At 37.7% G+C, this 26937-nt stretch overlaps 1 protein-coding gene across 2 annotated transcripts in view; it reads left to right on the top strand.

Moving 5' to 3' along the window:
- The window catches only part of Srp68 (signal recognition particle 68), a 249126-nt gene that overhangs the window by 221311 nt on the left and 878 nt on the right, over positions 1-26937 (top strand). For both annotated transcript variants that reach the window (XM_067116131.1, XM_067116132.1), the window contains 10 exons: positions 3286-3466; positions 6170-6326; positions 7250-7386; positions 11051-11228; positions 11594-11683; positions 11982-12131; positions 13573-13725; positions 24940-25100; positions 25992-26103; positions 26243-26377. In XM_067116131.1, coding sequence (XP_066972232.1) covers positions 3286-3466; positions 6170-6326; positions 7250-7386; positions 11051-11228; positions 11594-11683; positions 11982-12131; positions 13573-13725; positions 24940-25100; positions 25992-26103; positions 26243-26377 — 1454 coding nt within the window. The remainder of the gene's footprint in view (positions 1-3285; positions 3467-6169; positions 6327-7249; positions 7387-11050; positions 11229-11593; positions 11684-11981; positions 12132-13572; positions 13726-24939; positions 25101-25991; positions 26104-26242; positions 26378-26937) is intronic.

Below are 26937 nucleotides of genomic sequence, written 5' to 3' on the forward strand. Positions count from 1 at the left end.
AGAACTTCCATTATCAGGTTAATCACAATCGCTTTTTACATTTATTAAAACAATTTCACTTTTATACATTCATTAAAACAATTGTAAATAGATTTAAGATACCTTGAATAGATAAAAACCTAAAGCTGTCACTTTGTTATCGTTATGCATTCTGTGTGTCAATTGAGACATCGCTTGATGGACTAATGCTGCTTTACAATTTGGCACATAATTGTTCTTTTATGATCTTTATTCAATCATTATTATATAAACACTTATTTAAATATGCAAATGACCGGAAATACTGGTAAATGAATCATGTAATATTAGAAAATAATATATCTGACCACAACAAACCCCTAAAAAGTGGGGAAATTTTTTCCATGCTTGGTGTGGTAGACCGTAAAATTAAGACACCACTTCTACACACGATCATCTAGTGCATGAAAACTTCCACCCTAGAGGCCACATTTCTACGTTTCAGCAGCGCTGTCGTGTCATCACCGTCATAAAATTCTTTTACTCCATGTTTTCCTTTCATGGTTTAGAAATACAATGAGTTCTCCGTAGTTTTCTCTCTCTTGGTGCTTTCAAACTGAAAACCCATAAGCTGTAGGTCCTCATCTGTGCCCTTTTTTCATGATTTCATGAGCCTTCTTTATCTAAATACTTTCATACTCTCTACATATCTGACTAACTGTTCCTTTTCCTTCTCTTCACATTGCAAACCATCTCATTCTTTGAGATTTCCATTTATAGTTTCCAGCCATGGATGGTACATCTCTTTGCCATTCCCTCATTCTTAATACTATATCATCCTACCATACACAAGACTATGAATCGTAACATTCTAAGTCACACCTTTTCAAAATCTTATGAATTACCACTGTTGGTGCTTATGATTCTTGTGCCTAGGGTAGGTAAAGCCTTACATACCCATCATACCGTTTTGCTCTTACTACTACAAGTTTTTTTATTTACAGGTATTATAGGTAACTCATTCCATTTCATCTAGTAAAACTGTACCTTTCTTACAAAGATTATGAATCACTTGGAAATACTTCAGTCATAATGAGAACAGTCTGATTCACTTTTAAATAAGAAAGGTCATAAGCATAACCAGTTTCCATGATCACCAGAACTACTCTACTGTATAATGAACTACTGTAAATTCAAATAAGAAATAATGGGGCATATGCACAAAACATTGCTTCATGATTGGCCACAAGAACCACACTGAATGGCTTGTTAATTCATGTAATCACTTCATTTGAAAAGTGATATTGAAAAAAAAAAAAGTGTTTTCTAAGTATGGGAGGAATACATTAAACTATGCATTATTGTATGAAACACCACTGTAACAGTAACAAATACTTAGGCTCAGTTTAGGTAAGACCAACTTGTAGCTTTAAGCTAGTGAACCCCCCTTAGGTGCCATTGCTCTGCAAAGGATTATTTTCTTGGACATCAGTCATTAAGCCTAGTGTATATTCCCCTTGAAATTTAATCTAGGACTTTTAAATTAGCACGTTCAAGGAAGTACTAGGGTAGTTATTTTTTAGGCTGGAACAACCTGATAGTCTCTGGGGAAGTTCGTTCCTCATGAGCTAATCCACCCGGCAGTTGTGTTTTAAGCAGCACTGATCACTCGTGCTGACCCTCAACTGGGAATTGAAGGATGATCTAGCATGATGGGTGGACTACAGGAAATTCCTTGTGGGAGTTCTGCTGAATTCCCATCCTTCCTTAAATGCTTCTGTTTTGAGAATCTTTGATGTTAGCTTCTGTTTTTAGATTCATCAATGTTATGTAGTTTTTGGATATGCTTTTCTGACAAAATCTCCTAACAAGGTATTTCATTTAATATTTTGATAGTATATGGCTATTAGGGTAAAAAATGTCAGGGAAAGGATCTCTTATTTTTACTCTATATTCCTGTGATTTTTGGGATAGGTGGTTGTCATTATTAGTATGAAACCCCACTAAATAAAATTAATGTTGAAATCACTCTCCATCTTTTTAATTATGTGATAACTCATTTCTTGTACTATTTTCCCTCTGAAGATGACCAGTTATCTCTAGAATTCCAAAATATATCTGAAAATGAGAACCTAGAAAAGTCAGTTATAGGTTTCCCAAAGTTAAACTAATGAAGACTTAGAGAGGTTCCATTGAAAAGCCACCCATTTTATAGAAAATTAAAGAATAAATTTTTTTTCTTTGGATGTTTATTCATATGTAACGTGTTTTTCTGGAACAGCAGTGCCAGGCTAACATCTGACTTTATTTAGATTGTTAATATAAATTAAGGAGGGATATGCTAACTTGTTAGTTCCATTAGGCCTGTATGGTGTCCATTTAATGCCGTTAATTTTCCCTTTATTCCTTGTTACTGTATTTTCTGGTTGCAATCACTCCATAGCCTCTTTTGATTAATTAGTCTCTAGCATATATTCAGATAGAGAAAATTCAGCCTCTCGTTACATTGAAAATCCTGGATGGTTCCATTTTTACCTCTTTGCTCATGGTTAGGGAATGGAAATGCCCTTGTTTAGCCTAGAGGTGGAGTTCATATCTTTAGGCCTAGCTTATAGTTATACAGAATATTTGCCTAATCATATTCATAGAACTAAAGGTAATATTATTAATTTCTTTCTCTTTGACATAAAGAATATCTTTTATAGACTAATTGCCATGAGGTTTGTATATTTTTTACCGTTATTGTTAGCATTATTCAACCTTCCTTCTCTTAACAGTGTTCGTAAGTTTTAGTGAAAACACTAGCCTTAGGTGACGGAAGAGAAAAATGAGTGATAGCCCCAACAGCAGTTAAAAAGCTCACACAATTGAGAAAGAGATGCGTTTTTTGCCAAGAATGGTATTGATGCAAAGTAGACAAAGCGTACTTGAAACACATGCTATACTCAGGCCAGCTCAATTGGCTTTGGCCACCCATTCTTATTCTTGTATCCTGGTCGATTCTAATATAATGTACAGTATTCTCATCATGGATTCTATTCCCCATATACCAATACTGTACATCCTAAACTAACCTTTCCTTAGCTTTACATCTAATAACCCCCAACATTTCCTCAAGTTACCCGATATAGGAGTGTAGAAAGGTTTGCATTCTTGAAGTTGAAGGTGCCACTGACATACCATCAAACCAGTTAACTGAGTAGTGCAATGTATAAATAGAATCTGTGGTAAAGCAAAACTTGACATGTAATAAATTACTCTATTAATACTTGTGAAAAATTTTTATTTCATGTTGTTATCTCTTTTGTTATTTTACTTTCTTTGCAGTGCTGGCTGCCGTACGAGAAGCCCAGCTAGCTCATGGTTTACGGCATAATGATTATCAGTTATATCGTCAGTACTGTAGTCGCAGAATTAGACGTCTTCGAAAGAATTTAGATTTTATTCAGGGAGACAAGAGGAACTTCAGGAAGAAAGATGTAACTGTTGAAGTCTTGAAGGATGAGAGGTTGGTTGAAGTTCTGCTCTCTTTTATCACTGTCACAATCCATTTTTTTTTTTATGTAGTATTTTAGTATATGTATATTCTATTGTATTTTTTTTTGTTGCTTGTTAAAACAGTCATTTTAATGGTGATTTTTAACTGGTTGATCAAATGAAATGTACTATTCTGTGTGATAAAACGGATACTTCTCAAAGTAAATATTGCTATTTGTTCCTGCGACAATATACCTTTGACGCAAGCTGGTTTGGTTGTTGAAGGAGTAGAGCTACTGCCCAGTCACTTGACTGTCGACTTTCATCCTTTTCTGTGACACTACTTGAGCCAAGACACCTCTGTTGCTGCAGTGGTCACAGTTTTGTTGACTTTGGTTGTGAAGCTTTATTACTATAACTTTAATTTGGTTGTGATTGTTCTGTATTTCATTGAAGCTAAAACAGCAAATTACTGTAAAACCTCTGTGAAATGGTCTAAATGAGCTGAGTTTATTTTTGGAAAAATGAGTCATGTAGCACAATTTGTCTTGATTTCACCTTTAGTTAACCCCTTTTTTCTTCCAAATCAGTAGAATGTGTTTTATCTTGCATTTAACCTTTTGAGACCAGAAACTATTAATAACAGTAAATTACATGACGCTTGTGTTAGATAGTCTCTCTCTCTCTCTCTCTCTCTCTCTCTCTCTCTCTCTCTCTCTCTCTCTCATATGTTTTTATCTTGCATTTAACCTTTTAAGACCAAAAACTATTAATAACAGTAAATTACATGATGCTTATGTTAGATAGACTCTCTCTCTCTCTCTCTCTCTCTCTCTCTCTCTCTCTCTCTCTCTCTCTCTCTCTCTCTCTCTCTCTCTCTCATTATATATGCATTATACTATTGGTTTTGGTAAAGGTAACACTTTATATATGTCATTAATACTGTAATGCATCAGTGACTTTAAATAAAAATGTTCTTAGTTCATTTGTCAATATGACCAGTGTAGCAATATGGGAAAATCTGTCCCGTTCTTTCTTCTATCTTAGGCATTCTTATTTTGAAGTCTTTGATAAAAATAATACCCTTTGATAAACTGTCATTGATTTTGTAGTGTGAATCATCAAGGTTCAGTGAATGTCCCACTTTGTTGTTCTTGGTGAATCTTGCATAGAATAGCTGTAACATCATGCTGGTGAAACTCCCATGGTGTTTCTGTTAGATTGAAGTGCCTCTACTGCTTCCTCTTTTAAGAACTATTCAACTAGACAGTGATCTTGGTACATACCCTTCTGACCCCATGTTCTTTGAGCTGACTTTCAAAGATTTTTTAGTGAAAATGGCTTACCTGGATTATGCTCGTTTAGCACATGAAGTTCAGAGTTGTATCCAACTCTGTTCAGGTGGAACTTTGGTTTTAGAGGTATTAAAGCTAGGGACTTGTCTCATGAGCTTTCCTCCGTTGTTCTGCAAGAGACATTTATAGCCTCTGAACTTTTAGTTCCTTGGCCTTATGGTGGTTGATAAATCCACTATGTATCTTTTCCAGCTCTTTTTAGACACCCAGCTTCCTAATTGGTATAGTCCAACCCAAGTTGATGGTCTGGTGGATGAAGGTAAGTTACACTACCGAGCACTTATCAGAGGATTTGGATCTGACAATATGAGCTCTCCATCATCTCTAACAAATGAAGGATTCATCTCTGTTTGATGATATGGCTACTTATTGACCTTGATTTCCAGTCTCTTAAGCTTGTAAGACAGGATTCCCCTTAATCTCTCTTAGAGTATGGTTTAATGCAGTGAACCAAATTTGTTCAGCTCTATATCAGCCTTGACCATGATTGGCAGGCTGTATAGGACACGGCAAAAGTTGGTAACCTCATGTTCAGATTCCTTCAGAACACTTGGGATTTTTTCCCATGAGACAAAACTTCCTACATCCAAAGATTCTAAAAGGTAAAGGCTTTTATCCTCTTTGGAACTGATGGAAAATTTTGGAGATGCACATTTTTTATAGATAAGCAAATCTGATGTCTTGTGATAATCCTACCTCTTAATTATCCCCTTATTTGTCCATTAGCTGAAGGAAAAATGGGGTTAACATTCTGTTGAGTTTACTGCCTTTTGAACATGCTTCAGTGACGAAACCAGCTTGTGCCGAAGTTATATTTATCGTAAAGACTTCAGGCTTTTATTTAAAGAAAAAATGCACTGTAAAATATTCTTAGTTTTTTTTTTCTCCAATGTTTAAGCATGCTTTTAGGTTTTCATTTCAACTATTCTTTTAATTTTAGTTTTAACAGAATATAAAGTGTGCTATTACTGTGTATACTTTAAGGCAGTATCATGTTTCTGTCTGTTTGTAGGCTGAAATGGCTTCTTTGATTGAAAGCTGAAATATCCCAGAAGTGTAATAAAATGTACATTCAATTTATTGTGTTCTTCGTGGATTAAGGTTTTCATTGTCTTGAATTTGTTTTTGGTACAGTGTAATCATCAGTTTTTTTAATCCTTGCCACTTTCAAGATCCCTGTAATGCTTCCTCATCATGGTTTATTTCCTGGATGCAGCTCAGTAATGTTGAATTTTTTGCTTTTGATTAATTCTCCAGTTAAAGTAATGATGATCAGATGCGTTTTGGGTTTTCATAGGAAGTTTTTATAGGCTAATGTAATTGTGTTTTTGTTCACTGTATTATTTCTAATAATGAATCACTCATATTTTCATTTCCAGATTCCTTCTGATACCTTTGATGACTGTGGAGCGATGTTGGGCATATGCAATGCAGTTGAAAGAGGAAAGTCAGCAAGACTCTAGAAAAAAATTTTCTATGAGAAATAAACTAAGGAAGGCAGCCAAATATGTTGGAGCATTCGAAAAACTTGTAGAGGTGACCAATCATACATTTCTTTAATACCTAGTGTGCATTTGCATTAGATAATTTCTTTATGAAGATAAGAGACGTGATCATTTGTTAATACCAGTAATGCATACATAATACATCATTTTTTTTTCTGTCAGTTATAGTCCAGACGTTGAACACCCGTATTCAAAATAGCCACCACTATACATAAAGGTGTAGCTTCATTGAATGTAGTGAGTTAGATTATGTTTTTTTTTTATTGGCCAACAGGTAATTTTGGGCAACCATGCAAATGAAATTAAAACTAACATCAGAAAATGCCTTCAGACAATGTATATATTCATGTGGTATGGTACAGCCATTCTAAAACTATAAAGTACTCTTAAATACATTGTGAGCATATTACTTCAGTATGTATGTAAGTATGTAAGATGAGGCAAGTTATATGACCATCCTAGCTGCAACAATCATAGGAATGAATAAAATTATAATGTAAGATAGTGGAATTTGCTCAGAATGGAAATCATTGTATGTACACTAATAGACAGTCTCATTGTAGCATAATGTGTCGGTATTTGTTCTGGAAAATATTGTGAAGTTATTATTTTAATTTGATAATCATGCTAGTTAATTTTTCTGTCTGTGCTTGAAAATGAGTGAAATTTCCCAAGAGAAAATAAGTGTAATTGAAGAAATAGGGCAGCAAGTAGATCATGTTTTGATGTAAAGCTTTAACCTGAATTTGATGATAAGTGATGAAGAGGAATTTTGCTTCTAATGAGACATGGACAGCTGAGGGAGTAGTTACAATTTATTAGCAGAGTGAAGTGACCTGTAAAATAATAAGCTGAAGTCCTATGATAATTGTGTGACTGAGATTAAGGATACAATATTAATGTGTTTATATTTGAGAATTTATTTTTTGTGTACAATTATTTTTTTTATATCAGGAAAGTGGAGTTTGTGATGCTAGGACGCAACTGGAAGTGGAAGGTTATGCTGCATGGTTAAAAGGTACTGTTCTCTTTGAGTTAGCGGATTGGACACACGAATGGGATAAACCTTTGGAATTCTTTAATAAAGCCCTGTAAGTATTGCCACATTCTTTGTGTGGACACTGGTATTGGTTTTATTGATATTTAATACACTGTATTAAATATCAACAAAGTAAGTAGTAAAGCGTATCAATATGAGTGCATTTCTCTAGAATGGAGATTAAATTAAGTTCCCTTAATTTTATTGGGTCTCATAGGTTTGATGTATTCTCACTGGTGTGAGACCTGTTGTTTTTACCCATATGATTGTATGTAGTCAAAGCCAGCGAAGTGAGAGTCAAATTTCTAGTTGTAATGATTATTGGTAGGTAAAAATGTTTGACATTTTGTTTTGTGATTCCTTGTGGATTGAGCAGTGGCATACTTATATGCACAGGCTTGTACATCCAATAGTGCTTTAATTCTGTGGGGAGTTATTGTCCCTAGAAGGCAAATAAATTTGCCTGCCCATCATATCAAAGGCAATTCATAGACAGTGCAGTTTTATAAGCACTGAAGATATTTATAGGCTTTAATAGGGCTTGCCCAAAGGATTTGTGCTATAGTGAGACGGAGATAAAAAAAATTTCAGTCAAAGATGTTTAACACCATAATGAGGAGAGAGGAAATGTATGAAAAGTAAATATCAGAATGTTATTTAGTGTACTTGAAAAATGACTATAAAGAACCTTTACTACAGCCTACAATGTGCCCCAAAAGGCACATCATAGGCATTATGCATCTTTGGCAAATCACATGCAGGAGTCCGTAATACTACTTTTGTCAAGAAGCTTGTCTATCTCATATGTTGGCATTGACATCTGGTATATATTCAGCCTAAAGGAGTGCCAGGTTTACAAGTTTTAACATGCCTTAGTCCTATATTCCCCTTTTACATAAGGGAACCCATACCTGGCTTAGTCCTATATTCCCCTTTTACGTAATGGAACCTATACCTTCCTTGGTACCTCTTGTTTTATTCACCTATGATTAATGTTCCCATTTAGAAAAATGATTGAATTTGTCATTGGGTTGATTTTTGGAAATATTAACACAACTAAAGATCTTCAAACATTGTTGAAACTTTATTTGAAAAAAATGCCTTTTTCTTACAAAGGCCTCCTTTTGTCACACAACTGGGAAGTTCTTGTATCATGTAGATGATGAAAACTATGTGATCTCACAGTCCTGGTTGCTAACATATAGGTGGCTGAAGTTGACAAAAATTTTTATAGGCATCCTATACCTGCCATAGATACTGAGCATAGGGATATATTTATCTGGTATTAGGAAGTAACAAGAACTTCAGAATCAAGTATCTTCTAGTGGTGCCCCTTTTACTTTGTAGGCTACACATTTACCCACATTAATCTGATATTTTTTTAAATGAACCATACCTCTCCATTATATAGTTTTTACTTCTGTGCCAGGGCTAGTAAAAGCTATACAGTATAATGGAGAGGTATTTGAAAAATCATAAGTATTTATATTTTTCCTTTTCCATGTTTTGTGTTAAAACCTACTTTGCTTCTCTGATACTTATGTACAGAATAAAATAATGATTATTAGAAATAAATTCATGAATAAGCAGTTCTCAAGATGTTCATGTGTTGCTATTATTTAAACTTGCTGGTAGGGTTGATTGAATGTAAAATTCTTTAGTAAAGTGCAAAGGCCAATGGGATGGATTAACAACTGCCTCTTTCTATCCCAGGCCAAAAAAAAATGAAGGCAAAGAATGGGGAGAGGTTGGTGCTTGATAACAAAAGAAGCAATGAATGCGCCCTTAAAACAAAATAGTTATATATTAGGAAAACAGCAGGAGGAAGAAAAATTTTAAGTTTAGCTGTAGAGTGAAAGAAACTGTGACTGATTCATGCAGTCTCAGCATTACTGATGTGGGAGCAGATGTACGAAGAGGTAGCTGGATGGAATTTACAAAGCTGCCTTTTTAGAGGAGGAACTCCTCATGAGCTCAGTAGAAACATAACCAGAATGAACAATTAAATTGTATATTGTGTTGTAAATATGACCATTACAGTATTTTGTATTTGGCATGTTTTGTTCTCGTGATAAAGTATGGTTTGTTATTTAAGTGACAAATGTTGTTGAAAATAGTCTTATAGTTGATACCCTATCGCCTCTCAAAATAACTTTTAAGGAAACAAATTAGGTTTTATTAATTGTGAACTGAATTGATTTGGTAGCTTGAACCATTTAATACACTGTCAATTCAGTAAATCCACACTGGACTTAACTGGCCATTAAGATCCCGTGGATAGTGTTATCTGATAATTTGTGAAGAGTTTCTCAGATATGCATAAATAGTATTTAAATCAGTGATGTTCAAATACAATGAGTGGCTCATCGTTATTACTAATTTTAGTCAAAGTACAGCAGCATGTGTATAAAACTTCCATCACATAGTACCTCAGAACTAAAACCAGTGATGAACAGTCAATGGGGAGATGAAAGGTTCAGTGGAATTATTTTTAAAAAAAAGTTTGGCTAAACCAATTTGTTCATTTTTAAAATTTTATTCCTCATCAAAATGTACTTTTCCTTTTCCATTTTTTCCATTTTTTGTTTGTCAGATGCAGAATTCTTTTTCATTTATTTTTTCTTCACATATGGAAATTATTTTTTATGCTGTTTCTCTAATAGGTAGCCATTATGTCTTTTTCCATTTAAATTTCAGGACAAGAAATACTGTATTACAACAATTACCATGTTTGTGAAATTTCATCTCCACTTACCTCTGTTTTTTATTCTTTCTGCTGGAACTCTTATTAGGTCTAGCTCTTTATCTATTGCCCTTTTCCTTCCTTGGTCTTCATACGTGTTTTTGCCTTGCTGCTTATATATCTACTGCTTTTCTGACAACTGATCTTCATCCTTTCTCATCACATGTCTAAACTTTCTCAATATTTTGGGATCTTATTTTATTTTTTAGCTACTTGATACTGCATAACTTCACCAGTTCCTCATTCTTAATTTGGATATTCCCCCATATTCTTATCATGAAGCTTAACATTCTGTGGTACACCTTTTCAAAACTGCCTCCAGTGTCCTTGTCAGTACCCATGTTTCTGTTGTGTAAGAGTAGGATAGACCTTATGTTTTATGTTCCAGTAATCTAGCAGTCTCTCCATATTTATTATAGTTACTCTATTTCTTACTGCTCCGTCAGCTTCAGCTTCACAGCCCAGTGTGTTACCAAAAATCTCTTACTTGTTTATATTTTTAATCTTGAACACTTCATGTGACTTCATCTGTTACATCAGTACAGTACAGAGTTCATCATTTAACTGGAGCTAGATAAAGGGATGTGTGTGTGTTAATATGTTGAGTTTTGAATTTCAAAAGAATGCATAGAATGTGCAAAGTACAGACATATGTATTTTCATTTTTAAAATGTTAAATACAGTAACTGGATAACTTTGTGATACATTTATTACTTATATTCACTTAATGATTAACTGTGAGATATTTAAGCCAGAAAACGGTGCCAAGATTCTCAAATTTTACTGGGCTTGCTAAATAGTTACAGAGAAGAGTTAGATATTTTGATTTTGTACTCCTTTGATTTGATGATCTTTATTAATTGCCAGAGTATGAATATAAAGCTTATTGGTAATTAAAGTGTGAAATTTACAGCTAACATACTGTAAATGTATGTTATTGGTCTGAAATCACTAACAGCACTCCATTTTTTAGGGCAATATACAGCAAGTTGAAAGATGCAGTGTCAGAAGATGAGGCAGAAATCTATGCTAGTAGATTACAGGAATTAGAAGTTAAGTTGCGATTCTGCAAACACCACCTGGGTGATCGCTCAGCCACGGACACATTGTTGGCAATGCGTGGCAATGAAGCATTAGGTGATAAACTCGATGTAAGTTAATTGAAAAGCTTTTTTTTTTTTTTAAATGGAAATGTCTTCATGACATTACCCATTGTTTATTGCTGTGTAATGAGAAGTTAAAGAGTCTTATGTATCCAGACCTCAAATTTTAGTTTTCTCTTAGCTGTCAAAGCTTGTCTTATTTGATTGAGGTATTTTTACTAATAAAGAATTTTTAAGTATTAATTAATCTTAAGTTTTTAATTTTCTTTGCTTTTTATGACCAGATAGTTCCTTAGGACACTAAAAGTATTCTTTTGATCTAAAAATTTTTCAGGGAACATGTAATATGACACTGTTTTTTCTTTTGTCTGATATTTTACATTTTCTAATTGATAAGTATGTTTCCCATGCAGAATCTTCTTGCTTCAGCAAGAGAAAGACAAGCAGCTACTCTTAGTGAAGTTACGTGGAAAGGTCGTAATCTTGCTGTCAAACATGAAAAAGTGAGTACTGTGCTATAGGAGTTTATTGAGCACATTTGGTATTTTTCATTTCTTCTTGTACGTAGATTTGCGTATGAATATATCTGTAAAACTCTAGTACTCTTTTATTAATATGTTTTTCACAGTGTGGATGCTTTAGTTAGTTGATAATTTGTTGTATGTGTTATTTTATTTGTTTCGATTTTATGTCCACATTCATAATGTATTCAGTGATGTTCAGCTAAATGGTACTTTTCTTATTTTTTAGTTACATACCTGTTAATTCCCTGTCAGTAATTTTTTTTTATCTTTCTTTTAGGTACGATTGTTCCTATTAAATGAGGGACTCATCCATGAAGAACTAGAAAAAGCTAACAGCTCTGATGACCGTGTAGAAATGTTAGACAAACTACTTTTTGAGTGTAAAGATGCCTTACAGATAGTGCGGGATGATCTAAAGAATGATCCAGTAAGTATCTGTCAGAAATTTGTTTCAGATACATAGTGTGAGTGGATTTATTTATTTTTTTTAGAAAAATATTTTTAACCAGGAACTGTACATTAGATGTATGGATTAAGCTACAAAACCCTCAAATGACAAAACTTCAAAATTTTTGAAGGTGAAAAAATTACTTATACCTCACAATTGTCTTTTAAATTTTTTTTACATGTTAAGTAGGAAACAGTTGACTGAAATATGCAGAATTGGGTAGAACATAATGAAATGAAGCATGTTCCAGAAATGCAGTGTTTCACCCTAGGACCATCTGGACCCTCATTTTGGGTTAAAAGAGTTAATTGTAGTGGACATTATCGAGTAAAGGAACAATCTCATGGTAATTTGTTTCATTGCAGCCCAATATTTTGGGTTAAAAGTTACATGTAGTCAACATTATTGAGCAAAGGAACAATCTGATGGTAATTTGTTTCATTGCATCCCAATAATCCTATAAATGCCATTTTCAAGACAACTCCAGTTGCCAGATTCAGTAGTCTCATGTTTGACAGACTGAGGGATGTACCTTGTTGATCCTGCATTGTGGAAAACAACTCTAGGTTTTTGCTTCTACAGAGATTAATCTCTCATCATTTGTGAATTATTATGTACTTTGTTGTCTGTTATCATCAATAAATTTCCAACTTCATCAGGTGGAAAACTTTGCTATCACCTCTCACCTCAGTAGTGAATCAGCATAATGAAATAGAGAGAGGTGTATGTTGGATGGACACTGATATTTGGTATATTTTTTACGTTCCTTAAGTGTGAAATTGTTTTACTGCAAGTGCCTCACTGCTATCACCTCTGATTTATTTATTCTGCATGGGTCTTCTTGCTGGAGTAGCAGTAACTCCTGTGATGTGTTGAGTAAAGGCATTCCCTTTAGCAGATGAAATTTCCTTGAGGTTGACTCGGGATGTGGTTCATCTCAGCTTCAAGTTAAATCTTCATTATTCTGGGAAGTTTAAGTATTGGGTGATGGGTAATTTTAAAGAATGTAAACAGTTTTAAGCCATTTATATTTAATAGTTGAAATCCTATTTTTACTGGGAATGGCTGCCTATCATTTTTTGCCATTGGTGCGGTTATGTGGTCTGCTGACCAGTTAAATAGTGAAGACATTTTGAAACTTGAAACCGTTGACTGCCACTATTGGGTCGGTTTTCTCTTCTTGTCTTGCTTTGCTCATTTTAAACAACTGTTTGGCCCACTGTTGACCATCCCAACTGGTTAGATAAAGTGAGTGTATTTATGAAACAGCTTAAAATGTATGATTGCAAGCTTTTGTATATTAAATGATAAAATGGCCCATTACGTTTTATCAGAAAAGTGATTAGTATTGCGATATAGTATACTGCTTAGCTTATTACTCCCATTAATATTAATTAACACTACTGTAATTGTGTTTCAGACATTCAAGCCACGACAACAGGTCAACACAGGACCAGTCTCACCTTTGCATTTCCTTCATACATACTTGTCTTATCACCGGTTGAATTTAACAATACTTCGAAACAAGGCTTTAGTGGATACCTATCAAAAAATTGTCTCGGGAGAAATTGAGGTACGGTGTAGTAATTTAGTGTTATTCCATTCTCATGTATTTTTTATATTTTTCGTGCTAGAAAAGGGCTCTCCTTATTTAAAAAGTAAGGAGGATCTTTTCTTTGTTGCTGTCATTAGTATTATAAGTCAGATCCTGTAGCCAGCCCTGAGAATTCATTCATAAATATAATTAAAATTAGATTATGAAGAATTTGAGGAGAAAAGATGACCTAGTGGGGTGTGATAAAAGAGAAAGGATGAATAGTAAATGACAGAAAGCAGTGGAGAAGGCAGCTGAAGAGTCACTGCAGAGGACCATTAATATTGCTAGTAGCCCATCTTGTAAGGCACACCGTGGACAGCACTCCCCTACATGATATTCTTTGTTGTTTGGACAGTACAGTATTATTAACCAAGTAAATACTTATATATAGTAATCATCAGTAATGTTAATAGCTATAATATTTTGTTAACACTCAAGTTTGCAGTTTTGCTAATCCCTCACATGAAGTTTTATCAGAATCTTCAGAAACGTCTGCTGCAGCAACAAAATAGATTAAGGTACCAGTATATTAGAGAGTTAAGGATAAATGATTACTTGTAGATCTTTCTCTGCCATGTAGTTTCAAAGATTTGAAGCTTTGGTTGTCAGATTCGATTATTGAATCTAAATGTGAAAATTGTCATTACAAAAGCATGAAGTATATATTTAAGTATAAATTTAGGAATTTAATGAGACAACTGAGTCGCAGTTTTCATATGGTCAGATGTGTTAAATGTGACAAGTAAAGAGGTAACTGAGAAATGAGCAGCAGCTTATTGTAGAATTCCCTTTTGTTCATGCCACTTACCTGACAGAGATATATATAGCTGTATTCTCCGAAAGGGACCGACAGAAATTCAAAAACTTACGGCACACGCAGATGGGCCAGGTGGTTAGTACCCATTCCCGCCGCTGGGAGGCGGGCATTAGGAACCATTCCCATTTTCTATTCAGATTTTCTCTGTCGCCGGTATTGTCAACACCTGTTGTCAATACCTCCGCCGTTGGATTTCGTAAACTTTTCCACTAAGTATTCTGATTGTCTTTTGGTTTTTGACTTTGGCTTTGTGGATTGGCATACGCTTCTTTGGACTGTTTTGATTTTGGTTTTGGCTTTTTCCTTGAACAAGATGTCTGGATCTAGTTCTGCTAGTTTCAGGGTGTGTGTTGTGAAGGAGTGTAAGGTGAGGCTACCGAAAGCTTCGGTAGACCCTCACACAGTATGCATGAGATGTAGAGGGCATGTCTGTATGTTGGATGATCGCTGCAAGGAGTGTGAATCGTTGCCTGATTCTGATTGGAAGGCTTACGATTCTTATGTTCGCAAGCTAGAGCGTGATCGTGTAAGGAGGTCTTCCTCCAGGAGTGTGTCGGTAGGTGGGAGTCAGGGTATTAATTTATCACCTGTTAACCCTACTAATGCTCCTTTCCCTGTAGAGTCGCCTTCTAACCCTGTGATTGCGTCTGCGGAAGGTAATGCCCTTGCGCAGATTTTGAACTCCATTCGTACTTTGGAGTCTAAAGTGTTGGCGATCGAAAGTGCTGTGAAGTGTAGTGATCCCCCCAGTGTTGTGGAGGGGGCGTCAGATCGGCCCTATAATGCCTCTAGGCCTAGACCTCTGCCGAACTCCCAGGACTTAGGGAATGGGCATGTCGAAAGCCGCAAGAGGGTTACGGGGACCCCCCACCGATCTGGCGTCCCTTCGGCAGACCTTGTTGACGTCTCCCAGGCTGCCAAGGATCGTGCTCGCGCACGCATCCTTAAGGATTGCTTTTCGTCCTCCGAGGCGTCCTCTCCACTTAAGGGGTCACGTTCTCGGTTGGACTCTCGTCCTTTCAAGAGGAGCCGCGTTGAAGAGGACGCTTCTTCTCCTCTTTCCCGTGCCTTGGAATCTTCTCCCGACTGGCTGCGAGATTTGCCGCCGCAGAAGAGGACCAGGATTTCTTCGGAGGAGGACGTGGCTGAACGTCCCAGCCGCACCAAGAAGAGAGCCCCTGTCGCTCTTGATAGAAGGAGGAGGACGTCTCCTTCCCCCTCTTCTTCTCATAAGAGCAGCCCTTCTCCTGATAGGGCTTCTCTCCTTCAAGCGTCTTATCCAAGATATGCAGCGGCAGTTAGCTTCCCTTCTCGCTGCTAAGGAGAAGGAACCTCGTGGGCGCCGCAAGGATTTGTCGCTGCCAGTTAAAAGGTCTAAGAGGTCTCCCTCTCCTTCTCTTCGTTCGTCTCTCCCCCGCGGTTTCTCGTAGTCGCCCTCATCGTTCTGCGGATCATCAGCTCTCCTTGCCCCCGTCGTGACTCGCTGGTTGATCAGGACGCTCCTCTTGCAGCTAGGCTTGCCGCTAGTAAGAGTTCGCGCCAAGACGCTCTTCTTGCCTCTCCTGCCTCGCTTCGCTCGTTTTGGCGTTCGCAGGACGCCCCAGGACGCTTTCGTTATTCCCGATCTCTGCATGACGCTCTTCGGGACTCGTCAAGAAGCTCGGCAGCTCGCTCGTCAGGACTCGTCAGGACGCTCGGCAGCTTGTGCGACAGGGCGCTCTTCAGGACGCTTCGGCTGCTTATGAAGCAGGACGCTCGTCAGGACGCTCATCAGGGCGCTCGTCAGGGCGCTCATCAGGGCGCTTTCGTCAGGACGCTCCTCAGGACGCTCGTCAGGACGCTCGACAGGACGCTCCTGTACGAGTTGTTCCCGATTTTTCGGCAGCTTCTTCCCACGAGAAGAGGTCTCTGGGCCGAATTGGACCCAAAGGTCTTTGTCTCTCTCTAGCCCCGGAAGACTCTCCTGTCGCTCCTGTCGTAGAGGCTGATTTGTCTCAGGAGTCGGACTCTGCAGAACAAGAACAGCCCCCTCTTTCGTCTTTCTCCGACTACCGGGTTTTGGCTAGCATGCTGAAGGAGCTTTTCCCCGATAAATTTCAGCCTTCTGCTCCTCTTTCCCCTCCTTCGCAGTTAGCTTCTTCGAAGGCGAGGAAATCGCCCGGCTTCCTTCAAATGAAGACTTCTCTGGCTACCAGAAAAGCTCTCAAGAGAGTCAATGCGTGGATGGAAGATAGGAAGTCTCAAGGGAAATCTTCCTTCGCTCTCCCCCCGTCTAGATTGTGCGGGAAAGCTGGAATGTGGTATGAGACGGGAGAGGAAATTGGCTCAAGAGTTCCTTCTTCCTCTCAAGGTGATTTTGCGAGCCTCGTTGATGCGTCAAGGAGGTCTCTTCTTTCGTCGGCGAAGGTGTCTTGGACTCTTTCTGAGACCGACCACCATCTGAAAGGACTTTTCAAGTCTATGGAGGTTTTTAACTTTCTGGACTGGTGCTTGGGGGCCTTGGACTTAAGAACTCGTAGTCCGGATTCCATTTCTCTGGGGGAGCTGTCCAGTGTACTGTCGTGCATGGACAAGGCCGTCAGGGATGGCGCTGATGAACTGGCTTCACATTTTGGTACAACCCTTCTAAAGAAGAGGGCTTTGTACTGCAATTTTGCTGCCAAGTCAGTTTCTCCTGTTCAGAGGGCTGAGTTACTTTTTGCCCCTCTTTCTAGCCATCTCTTCCCCCAGCCGCTTGTCAAGGATCTCGCCTCCAGCCTTAAGGAGAAGGCTACTCAGGATCTCCTGGCTCAGTCTTCCAGACGTCCTAGTGGTCCTTCTACGTCTTCGCAAGGACTTCCCCCGAAGAGACAGAAGCCCTTTCGTGGGAGATCTTCCTCCTCTAGACCCTTTTCGCGAGGAAGAGGTCTCTCCAGAGGCGGAGCCCCTTCTTCCCAAAGGGGCAAGAAGTGACTTTCATCACCTCCAGACACCAGTAGGAGCCAGGCTTCTCCTGTTTTCGGAAGCCTGGAAAGTAAGAGGGGCGGATTCCTGGTCCCTCAATGTAATCTCAAAAGGTTACAGGATCCCGTTCCTCGAAAAACCCCCCCTGTCCTCTACTCCCAGAGATCTGTCGCCTTCTTACCGTCCGGGGAAGCAACAGATTCTTTTAGATCTGCTGGAAGAAATGATCCAGAAGAGGGCCATAGAGCGAGTCCTGGATCTGGAGTCTCCAGGTTTTTACAATCGTCTCTTCCTGGTTCCAAAACAGTCAGGGGGGTGGAGACCAGTCCTGGACGTCAGCAGACTGAACAACTTTGTCGTCAAAGAGAGGTTCAAAATGGAGACGCCCAGTCGGTTATCAATGCACTGCGACCAGGCGATTGGATGGTCTCTCGACCTACAGGACGCGTATTTTCATGTCCCCATTCATCCTCAGTCGAGAAAGTTTTTGAGGTTTGTCCTGGGGAAGAGTGTACCAGTTCAGAGCTCTCTGTTTCGGACTGAGTACAGCTCCGATGGTGTTCACAGTCCTGATGAGGCGTTGCCCGGTGGCTTCATCTTGCCGGCATAAGGATATCGCTCTATCTAGACGACTGGCTCATCCGAGCCTCATCGAACAAAGGTGTCTGGAGGACTTGCTTTCAACTTTGAAACTGACAAAGTCCCTGGGACTTCTTGTAAATTTAGAGAAGTCTCATCTGATCCCCTCTCAGTCCATTCTTTATCTGGGGATTGGATGGATTCAGCGGGTTTTCGAGCCTTTCCATCCCAGGAACGTCAGCAGCACTGCTTGAAAAAGTTTCAGCCTTCCTGGGAAAGAAACATGCTCGGTGAGGGAATGGATGAGTCTGCTGGGGACCATTTCATCACTGGAGAAGTTTGTTTCCCTGGGGAGGTTGCATCTCAGACCCCTACAGTTCTTTCTGGCGGACAACTGGAAGAACAAGGAGGACTTAGACCGAGGTCTCTCAGGATCTCTCTCTGTCAGGACCATCTTCGGTGGTGGCTCGATCCTTTAAAGTTGGCAGAAGGGGTCTCTCTCTATCTTCAGAGCCCGACCTAGTGTTGTTTTCCGACGCGTCCATGTCGGGATGGGGAGCAACACTAGTGGGGAGGAAGTGTCAGGCACCTGGAAAGGGGGAACAGGTGTCCTGGCACATAAATCTAAAAGAACTGAAAGCGATTTTCCTGGCTCTTCAGTTCTTCAAGATCAAGTTGCAGGTCGGGTGATTCAAGTCAACTCCGACAACACCACGGCCTGGCGTACCTCAAGAAACAGGGAGGTACTCATTCTCGGTCCCTGTTCTTGATCGCCAAGGAGATCCTGCTTTGGGCACTATCTCGCCGGGTGACGATTCTCACTCGTTTTGTAGCAGGGGTCGAGAATGTACGCGCCGACCTTCTCAGTCGACAACATCAGCTTCTGCCAACAGAATGGACTCTGAACGCAGAAGTGTGTCAGGACCTTTGAAGCTTTGGGGTCGCCCCTGGTGGACGTTTCGCGACTTCAAGGACCACAAGGCTCCCCTTTACTGCTCTCCAGTTCTCGACCCGGGAGCCCTAGCAATAGATGCCTTTCTCTGGGACTGGAAAGGTCTAGATCTGTACGCCTTTCCCCATTCAAGATTCTGGGGAAGTCGTCAGAAAGTTTGTAGCCTCAGAAGGGACGAGAATGACTTTAATCGCTCCTTTTTGGCCTTCAGCAGAATGGTTCCCAGAGGTCATGTCTCTCGTGGTGGACTTTCCAAGAACGCAGCTTCCTTTGAGAACAGATCTTCTCAAACAACCCCACTTCGAGAGGTACCACAAAAACCTTCCCGCTCTGAGTCTAACTGCATACAGACTATCGAGAAGTTGCTCAGAGCGAGAGGTTTTTCTAGACCAGTGGCTAAGGCGATCGCTAACGCCAGGAGAACCTCTTCCAGCGCAGTGTACCAGTCCAAGTGGATCATTTTCAGGAAGTGGTGTAAATTTAAGGGAATTTCCTCCACCACGACCTCTCTTTCCCAGATAGCGGACTTCCTTTTATATCTGAGAAAGGATTTGAACCTGGCAGTCCCTACCATCAAAGGCTATAGAAGTATGCTGTCGACGGTCTTCAGGCATAGAGGCCTGAACTTATCGGACAATAAAGACCTTCATGATCTTCTTAGGTCTTTTGAGACGTCTAAGGTAGCCTCCCCTAAGTTACCTTCGTGGAACTTAGATGTGGTTCTAAAGTTCCTGATGTCGAAGAGGTTTGAACCTTTAAATTCTGCTTCCTTCAAAGATATAACCAAGAAAGCTATTTTCCTAACTGCTCTGGCGACGGCGAAGAGAGTTAGTGAACTTCAAGCGTTCAGCAAGATTATAGGTTTCAGAGGCCCTAATGCTGTCTGTTCTCTGAGCCCCAATTTTCTTGCTAAGAATGAGAACCCGTCTTCCCCTTGGCCCAGGTCCTTCGAAATTAAGGGTCTGACGAACATCACTGGACAAGAACCTGAGAGAACCCTGTGTCCTGTCAGGGCTCTAAAATTTTATTTGCAGAGGACCCAGGATTGTAGAGGTCCTTCTAGCAATCTTTGGTGCTCCGTTAAGAGGCCTGATATACCTCTCTCAAAAAATGCTCTGGCGTTCTTTCTACGAAGCACCATCATAGACGCCCATTCCAGTGTTGTAGACGAAGATTTGAGAACTTTCAAGGTTAAGGCTCACGAAGTGAGAGCCATTGCTACCTCAGTGGCCTTCCAGAAAAACCAGTCTCTCAATGACATTCTGGGTGCCACTTTTTGGCGAAGCAATTCGGTCTTTGCTTCTCATTATCTCACAGAAGTGAAGACGTCCTATGAGAATTGCTGTGCGCTGGGACCTTACGTTTCCGCAAATACGATCTTGGGAACAGAAAGCGACTCTCATCCTCTCCTTTAGTTTTGTTTTTGGTGTGTTTTTAAATATTTCTTGTGTTGATTTTTATGGTCGTTGGGTCTCCACCAGTGGTGGTCGCCCCAGTCCTTAGTTTATGTTAATCTTTTGACGTAACTAGGCTTGGTCAGGTGGTTGTTAGTTTGTAAACACCCTCAAAGTAAGGTCATATGGTCTAGTCACATTGTGGTCTCGCCCCGTTGACAGATCATCTAGATTCCACCAGCTTTATAGGTCTCTACCTCGCTGGAGTTTTCTAGTAAAGCAGAAGCAGGCTTGGGTGACAGTAATCACTGAAGTCAGCAGTGCTAACAGGTAAGGAACCAAGGCGTCAATCGCCTACATAGTTTTGTTTCCTAAATCCTATTCTGTCTCTTCCACCTCCAATGGTGGGATTCAGCTATATATATATCTGTCAGGTAAGTGGCATGAACAAAATGATATTTTTATGATAAAATAAAGTTTGTTCATACTTACCTGGCAGATATATATAATCATAGTACCCGCCCTCCTCCCCTCAGGAGACAGTAGATCTAGTTTCTAGAAAATCTGAATAGAAAATGGGAATGGTTCCTAATGCCCGCCTCCCAGCGGCGGGAATGGGTACTAACCACCTGGCCCATCTGCGTGTGCCGTAAGTTTTTGAATTTCTGTCGGTCCCTTTCGGAGAATACAGCTATATATATATCTGCCAGGTAAGTATGAACAAACTTTATTTTATCATAAAAATATCATTTTTCAGTTATCTCTATTTTGCTGGTAACTTGGGTCACTTCCTAAAATTTAATGGCCTTGGAAACTACAAGTTTCCTTGATCTAATGTGATTTCTTTCACCATCACTTCCCATTTCCCTGTGTCATCAGTTGCCACATATAAGAAGTTTCCATCCAGTTTACCTTTCCAACTGACTGAAACATGACACCTCCCCTTTTTTTAAATATGTATGACCCAAGGCTTAATAGGCCATTAAATGATTATCCTCTACAATATTGCACCGTGTAAAAAATTAAAAGTTAGCAACTTGACTGGAAAGTGAAAACAAACTGAATGAATACACTCCAGAATATAGGAGAAACATAAAATGATTAGGAAACCAAAAGAAATTTCATTTGATAGTCACAGTACCCTGTAAGGGGCAGGCTAAATACCAGCTTCTATGCACAGACTAATTGCTTTTTCTTGTATCCTACCCTCTTTGAAAATTTGAAAAGCCCTACAAAATGTGGTAAGTCTGGCAGCTTGTCAGTTGAACAGTACTAAGCTAGTTGGTGTTAACCTCACAGCTCTTTGAACCCGCTTATGCCAATTCTAAGTTAATGCCATATTCTAAACCTCCGTATTTGTCAATTATTGAATTTGATGAGAAATATTTGAATGCAGGAAATCAATGGTAAGTTGAACTATAAATGTATTCAACAACACAATAAAATTTTACCTTGCTTTAGTTTTCCCCCCTTACTTTAAGAAAAATTCCTGTAATATTAATCAAATGTGACCCATTGGTCTTGTTGAATAAATACTAAAAATTATAATAATCCCTGAAAGAATAATTGTTTCTTCAAACAAAAGGTACAAGTGTCAGTAAGGCAGTGGCTTTTTCTTATAAAAACAGTAAGAAATTTACTATTACGTCCTATAAATGTGCACTTTTATTTGATTAAAGTTGCTTACCTAAACCTCTTCTCAAATGGCTGGTTAAAGGTTTTATTAGCTGCTTGAATCAAGTATATTGGAGGACTCTTCAAGTAGCAAAAAATACTAGACCTGAGAGAATGATCTTTGGCCAGTAGTGTAGGGGCTTTCTTCTCTTACACAATTGGAGCAGAATATTGGGAACAAATTTGAAGGTTGTTAAATGAAACTCTGACTTTTCTTAACCTAATTTATTATCTTAATATTACAGTGGTCTATGACCTTCAGCCTTAACTATACCTAACTCAACTATAATATTACAGCGGTCTATGACCTTCAACCTTAACTATACCTAACTCAACCTATAGTTGAGTTAGGTATAGTATTAAGCGAAACTTAATACTATAGATTATCAAAACTTATCCTTAGTTCCTTAAGGGGATCGGCCGGTTTCCGACTTTTTTAACGACAGGTTGTTGATATATAGGGGGTTTGTTAAAGGATATTGTGTGGAACTTCTGGGGAAAAAATTTTTGTTCAGTGACCTTAGGTTTTGTGACGCCAGAGCATTTTTCGGCCAAAAATGGCCATTTTCAAAATGCATCTCCTCCTTTGCTTTTTGGTTTTAAGGGATGAGATTTGAACCACGTATAAAACACATATGGACCTTCGATACAAAGCCGGGATTTTTGATTTTTCAATTATTTTTCGAGATATGAATTTTTTTTTTTTTTAATGAAATTTTCCCGGAAAAATTACAGAAAAAAAATTGCCAAAAATCAGAAACTCAAAATATTAAAAATCCCCGGCTTTGTTTTAATCTACCATGTTTCCCCATGTTATATTTAAAATTTCATTTAGATTGGTCCAATACTAAGGGAGGAGATGCATTTTAAAGGCGAAAAACTTATGTTTTGAGAAACGGGCCTTCAAAGTTTTAGTTACATAAAAAAAGTAAAAGGGACTTCAAAGACTGTGTTACAATTAATTCTATGGTTTTAATTTTTATTTTTGGGTATTAATTAATGCAAAATGATTATAAATAAGAATATTAATTGATTATTTATGTGCCTAAGACACATTCTTATAAATTTTAGGTTCCTGGTCCCCCCCTGTCTGATCTTGCTGCAAGGTATTACTCTAGGGTATCATAGTTGCCTACACTTTTTTATTAGTGTGAATCCATCCCTTGCCAAATGGGTCCTGGGAATTACTTTACATTCACAATTATGGATTCGTGATTCAAGTAATTCATCAAGTCTTGCTTCACTTATTATGATCATTTTATTTTCAGGATCGTCTATAATATCAGCCTAGCTACTGCTTTCTTTTTCTAAAATATCTTTGCCCTTTGGTAGTGTGAACAAATAAAAAGGCGTTTAGGGGTGGATGGTTGGTCTCTGGTCAGCAGAGATCGCTTCCTGCGCTTCCGTTTGATGGGCGACAGCTCTCTCTCTCTCCGTTGCTCCATTCCCCTCTATGGCACTAATTTCTTGAACTCTTTCTTCTACTTCGCTTGGACTTTTCCACTTGGCTTTTCCGCATTCTAGAAGCATGAAGTGAACTCTTGGACCTTTTAGGCACGGTGAAAAAACAAAACACCGCAGAAAATACAGAGTTCAGTCAAGGCTAGCGAGCATGAAAAAACGTGTCCTTCTAGCTTGGAAGTTTATTACAGTCGGCGTCATGGTATGACGTGTGCGTTGTCATGGCTAGGAATAACTAAAAGGTGCCGAGTAGGATATTATTGACATTATACATTTCATTTCAAAGGAAGTTTTCGTAATATATATCGCAAAAAACTATACCAGACTAAATCATTTGCGCTACTGGTGTTTTATGGGTATATAGTTATTGTTACAATTTAGGCCATAACTAGAGAAATACGGCAAATTTTAGCATAATATTTCGTGGACACATTCTTGAACCCTATATTGAAGCCATAGAATTTTTTTCAGCAAATCGAATTTTTTAAAGATTATTGGGTTTTTTAGGCGGCGATCCCTTAACCTAACTTCTTATAGTTTTCCCCCAGTAATTGAAAGAACCTTAATCTAATATGTATCAGGTCTTAATCCTCAAAATGGAAACGCTTCCAATGCTTGAAAGATAAATCTTAAAAGTCTACGTGGTATTGTCCAGCAAAGATTATTTGAGAAACAAACGTGTTTTTCTTTTAAATAGAATTCTGTACACAACTTGACTGTAACCTGATTCACCCTCTCATTCTTCTGTGAATGTTTTTGACTGCCTTAGAACAAATCTATAACAATAACTTTATAGTGTCTTGTATTATCATTTTCTACTGGGAACTTGAGTAAATCAACCTCTGATTCACACAACTAATTTGTAAATAATACTTGCTGCAAAGCAAGGCAAGCATTCAGAAGGGAAATAGAAGCCTTGTTTCCTTATAAGGTTCTTTCAGTCCAAGTACTGTGGGCATTAAGGTGAAAGGGAGTCCACACTTTCAAGCAAACTGCAAAAGAAAAAAAAAAAAATCAATCAAACAGTTATCCAACCAAAACACAAAAATATAATAAGAAAAAATAAAAAATTCATACAAACTAAGCTCAGACTACCACAGTAGGGTTTTTTGGGCTCCTTACATAATTAAAATAAAGTTTGTTAGCAAATAGCATCATTTCTATAATTTTGTACATATAAAAATGGTTTAGAATGTTGAATTGCAACTTTTATAGTAATCTCCACCAAAATACAGGATCATTTTTGTCTGTGAAATATAAGGAACCATAAATTTTTCATATAGTTATTCTTTGTTGATTTGAGAAAGCTTTTGAATTTTTAAAAATTTATATTCACTTAGAACAGTGACTCCTTTTTGGTTTTCTTCCAGGTTGAAGATGGTAAGAAAGCTCCTAAATTGCAAGATTTAGTACGATTGCAAGAAATTATCATTCAGAACTTAAATGATTTGACGCATTTACCTGGCTTGGAAGATGATGATGATCTTAAACAGAGTGTTGATGGACAAGTATTAGCTTACAAAGCACATAGGTAAGAGTGTGTTCTAATGAAAATTACTTGTCTGTACTCTTATTTTACCAAGTAAATTATGGACATTAAAAACTATAACCAAAAAGAAGTGTTTTATAGTTGCTGTATTTACATGAAAAGAAGAAATTTATATTAACATTTTGTCAGATGCTAATTGTTTTCAATAAAATATCAAGATTAGAAATGCCAGAAGAAAAGTTGTAATTTAGTTTTATTAGTAAAGCCTGGAGAAAATGTTAGTGAAATAATAATTTTCTGAGTAATTAATATGAGCCTCACTGGTTTTAGCAAAGCTACCTAGAAACACAAATTGGGAATGGAATGTACAACCAGAATTAAATTTGAAACAATAATAGAGTTGATATTTCATAGGTTTAGCGTGGTTTGATTACATTAAAGGTATAATACAGCACCTTCTGGTTTAAATTGATTTTGGAAGTTGTTCTATCACCCAGTTTCAAGAATAGTAGTGTGTTCGACTTGGCAGAAAAGTAGGTACATCTGTCAGGTACATAATAGTCGTCATTAGTAATGTAGTAGGTTAAATGAACCTGGCTTAGAAGATTTTTGGAAAGTAATAGAATATAAAAGGATAGAGAATGTGCAATAGAACTTTGAAAAATTTAGATGCTGCAAGAATTTGATATTTAAAGACAGGCAGAGGAAATCCATAATTAAGTTTGTTGAAACAAAGAGTTAAGAAATAAGCAGGAGAAAAATGAAAAATGGCCTGAAATATAGGCTAGAAGAGATAAAAGAACAATTGGCGGAAGTGTCTTGAAAGTAGTTAGATGTAATTTTTATTAATATTTGCCTTATCCTTTGAGAGTAATTATAGTAACATTATGGTGTCCTTTATTGGTTTTAAACAATAATCTTATCATTTTTCAGGTGTTACTATGTTGCTGAGAGCTTCATGAAGTTAGAAAAATGGGCAGAAGCACTTGTTCTGTATGAAAGGACTTTAACTTACATTAAATCTGCTAACAAGTATAAATTAGAGGTATGAATTCCTGTTTTGCAATATTCTTATAATTTTTGAATGAGTGTTTTAGACCATGATTTTTAATTTGAAATTTCATTATTTACACACTTGATACTTGAACTTTGCTTCATGCACACTGATCTTTGTATCTTTCCAGACATCAATGGGAAAAAGCCTTGAAAAACTTTCTTCCATGGTAGACAGTAAAAAGTTCACAGCTCATGCTCAAGCCATTCTAGCATCAGAGTCGATGGTTCCTGATGTTTCAAGACTTTCCATTAAGAACAAGAAGGCAAGTTAAACCAGGATATTGCTATTTTTATAAACACTTAGTCACATAAAGTTACAAATAAGGAAATGGCTAAAGATGTGGTTTCCAAAAAACTTCAACCTTTTTTAGTTTATGTAATTTAAGTCCAGAAAATAAACATACCTTTTTTCATGATTGATGTGAAAAAAGTTGGTCAAAAATAATTTTTTCTAATGACAAATTTAACTTCTTAATACAAAGCCTCAAAGTTTCATTGAATGGAGTCATCTATGGAGTATGATTATTTACTTCTTTAGGTATAACTTTTGAGAGAATGCCAAAAGAAAAAATTATTGCTTATTGCAACAACTTGAAAACTGTGATAGGTAGAAAGCTGATTATGTTTTCAATAAAAGTACTTCTTCATATCAGAAATACACCCTAATTTGTAGTTCCTCTTGGTGTAAGTGTAAGTAATTTACCAAGGTAAAGTGAACTTATATCCAGTCCTCTTTATCATAAAATTATTTGCAAAGTGTGATCTTTTGTTTGTACTTTTATTTTCCCTCTGAATTCTTTGGTCACAGACCTGTTGGACAGTT

Source organism: Macrobrachium rosenbergii, chromosome 14 (genome assembly GCF_040412425.1).
Source record: "Macrobrachium rosenbergii isolate ZJJX-2024 chromosome 14, ASM4041242v1, whole genome shotgun sequence".
Classification (NCBI taxonomy): Eukaryota; Metazoa; Arthropoda; class Malacostraca; order Decapoda; family Palaemonidae; genus Macrobrachium; species Macrobrachium rosenbergii.